Source organism: Muntiacus reevesi, chromosome 18 (assembly GCF_963930625.1).
Source record: "Muntiacus reevesi chromosome 18, mMunRee1.1, whole genome shotgun sequence".
Lineage (NCBI taxonomy): Eukaryota > Metazoa > Chordata > Mammalia > Artiodactyla > Cervidae > Muntiacus > Muntiacus reevesi.
The window spans coordinates 21184202-21187132 of record NC_089266.1 but is presented as its reverse complement, the minus strand read 5'-3'; the positions used below and the strand labels follow the sequence as shown (position 1 = coordinate 21187132).

The 2931-nt window shown below is 45.9% G+C and overlaps 1 protein-coding gene across 3 annotated transcripts; it reads right to left on the bottom strand.

The window, feature by feature from the left end:
• Positions 1 to 1018: 1018 nt before the first annotated feature.
• On the bottom strand, positions 1019 to 1633 carry LOC136149630 (keratin-associated protein 4-7-like). Of its 3 annotated transcripts, none has more exons than XM_065910060.1 (2): positions 1467 to 1633; positions 1019 to 1379 (listed from the first exon to the last, which is right to left on the bottom strand). In XM_065910060.1, exons 1-2 carry the CDS (start codon positions 1631 to 1633, stop codon positions 1019 to 1021), a joined length of 528 nt encoding a protein of 175 aa, XP_065766132.1. The 3 variants fall into 3 exon arrangements, with proteins under 3 accessions (XP_065766132.1, XP_065766133.1, XP_065766130.1); XM_065910061.1 differs by having other exon boundaries at positions 1497 to 1633; XM_065910058.1 differs by having other exon boundaries at positions 1019 to 1633.
• Between the last annotated feature and the right edge of the window lie 1298 nt (positions 1634 to 2931).

The window sequence follows — 2931 nt, the reverse complement described above, 5'->3', positions numbered from 1 at the left end:
TCCAAAAGGGAGCTAGTGGTATTAAAGGGTATAATGTGTTTTAATTAATTCTGTCCTAATTCATTGGAAGGACTGATGCTAAAGCTGAAACTCCAATACTTTGGCCACCTCATGTGAGGAGGTCATTGGAAAAGACCCTGACACTGGGAGAGATTGGGGGCAGGAGGAGAAGGGGACGACAGAGGATGAGATGGCTGGATGGCATCACTTACTCAATGGACATGAGTTTGAGTAAACTCCGGGAGTTGGTGATGGACAGGGAGGCCTGGCGTGCTGCGATTCATGGGGTCGCCAAGAGTTGGACACGACTGAGCGACTGAACTGAACTGAACTGAATTTAGTATATTAAATGTACTCACATGCACGTGCACATATACATACATGCCAGTTTTGTTCTAAAATCTTAAATCATCTATATCTGATGTAGCATCTATTGTCAAAGTGGTTTCAACATGGGTTATTCTTTCTGTATCTTCATATACAACATAAATTGTCTAGTTAGTAAGTAAAATGATCATGAAAGCAATAGGAAAATATGCCAGTGAGTTTCTATATGCAGAGAAGTTTATTAGAAAGCAGAGAAGTGACAAACAAAAGAAGTTCACTCAAGGAGAAAATAAAGGGTAAATTGGGCCTCCCCACCCCCAATCTCAGGGTGTCAACTCAGTGCCACTCAGCAGCTGCAGATAATGGCCACCTTGTGGACCACCTGCAGATCATGACCAAAATATCAGGAAGAATGAAAAATTTAGAGGACTGAGATAATTTCTTATCTGATGGACTGCAAATTAATTTTTATTTGGTGCTGATATAGAAAGGAAAATATAGCAAGGGAGAATTATAAATGAGCCAGAATATGCTCACAGAGTCAGCAGAACAGTGGTGAACCCACTGGAATCATGAGATTCAACTAACTGAATGATGTCAGCTAGCCCATGAGTCCTAAGGGTCAGCGTGAAAAAGGATCTACATATGTAGGACAGAGGTAAGTGGAGACAGTGGTCACAGGGCAGCAGGCTCAGCAGCAAGAGGAGGGACAGCACACGGGGCGGGGGCAGGTGGAGATGACACAGGTGGGCCGATAGCAAGCGGTGTGGCAGGAGACCCGGCCACACACTGGGCGCAGGCAGCAGCTCGGGCGGCAGCAGCTGGAGATGCGGGAGCAGGTGGGCTGGCAGCACACAGACTGGCAACAGCGGGGCCTGCAGCAGCTGGAGATGCAGCAGGTAGGCCTGCAGCAGCTGGAACCACAGCTGGAACCACAGCAGGAGGGGCGGAAACAACTAGAGATGCAGCAGGTGGGGCGAGGGCAGGTGGGCTGGCAGCACACAGGCTGGCAGCACTGGGGCCTGCAGCAGCTGGAGATGCAACAAGTAGGTCTGCAGCAGCTGGAACCACAGCTGGACCCACAGCAGGAGGGGCGGTAGCAGCTAGAGATGCAGCAGGTGGGGCGAGGGCAGGTGGGCTGGCAGCAGATGGGGCGGCAGCAGCTGGACACACCACAGCTGGGGCGGCAGCAGGTGGTCCTGCAGCAGGTGGTCTGGCAGCAGCTGGGCTGGCAGCAGGTCTCCTGGCAGAGACTTCGGCCACAGCTCTGGTCAGAGCAGACGGAGCCACAATAGGAGCCGACCATGGTGTTAGAGGGTGGAGGTTCTGGGTGTGTTTCCAGGAGAGTGAGTTTCTTGAGTCTGAGAGTCTCCTTGGCCCACAGCCCCCTTTATATCCTGCTGAAAAGCTGCTATCATTACATCATTATTTCCTTGTTATTGTTTACCCTCCTAGGAAAATTGATCATTTAATTACATAATTGTGTGTTTCCCATTCAGTAGTTCAAAATGGAGAAAATAACACTATTCCTTTTCCTGGTATGCTCCTGTGTGTCCAACTGAAAGCTCTGTCCCAGTTCTTCCTTAGTGGGTGTCTCCTTTGCTCCTGGTGGGTTCAATGTCTTACAAAACATTAGTTATATGATGCTAACATTTTTTTTTTGAATGTGCTATTCTCTCCTATCACTGCTCTTTGAACATCAGAGAGAAAATGTTTCTTATAAGGTTCATGTATATTTTGTTGTCAAAGGTGAGGGGAACATGGCTTGTCAGATGAAACACTGAAAAGGAATTAGACAGAAAGATGTTTGGGGGGAGGATGTCCCACAAATAATATGGATGAATGTGATCCTAGATGGGCATCTTGGATGGTCAGGAAGATAGTTAGATCACAAGGAAGTTTCAAATTCTGTGTCTGATTTCACTCCACTGTCTCAAGCACTTAGCAATACTCATAGCTTTTAAATAGAAGAAACACATTTTTGCTTTCTGTCTCCCAGGACAGGCAACCAGATGGATATTTTGATTTATCTTTTAGTTGTCAAACTTATACACAGCATATTTCATTATAAAAGCATTCATTATATATAAACATGTTTGGAATGATTAAGCCTTCAAAAATATGGATCCAAGACATTCTGTTAGGTAGTAAGAGAACTTGACAGATAACTCCTCATCTTTTTCCTATAGATACTTGACTAAGACACATGCATAAGGAACAGTTTCAATCAGTTCAGTTCAGTCACTCAGTCATGTCTGACTCTTTGTGACCCCATGGACTCATGCCAGGCCTCCCTGTCTATCACCAACTCCTGAAGCTTACTCAAACTCATGTCCAAAAAAAAAGAAAAAAGAAAAAATCATGTCCATTGAGTCAGTGATGCCATCCAACTATCTCATCCTCTGTCATCCCCTTCTCCTCCTGCCTTCAATCTTTCCCAGCCTCATGGTCTTTTCAAATGAGTCAGTTCTTTACATCAGGTGACCAAAGTATTGGAGTTTGAGCTTCAGCATCAGTCCTTTCAAAGAATATTTAGGACTGATTTCCTTTAGGATGGACTGGTTGGATCTCCTTGCTGTCCAAGGGACTCTCAAGAGTCTTCCC

Excerpts from the sequence above, each read along its gene's own strand:
- LOC136149630 (XM_065910058.1), bottom strand. The coding sequence starts at position 1,633 with ATGGTCGGCTCCTATTGTGGCTCCGTCTGCTCTGACCAGAGCTGTGGC.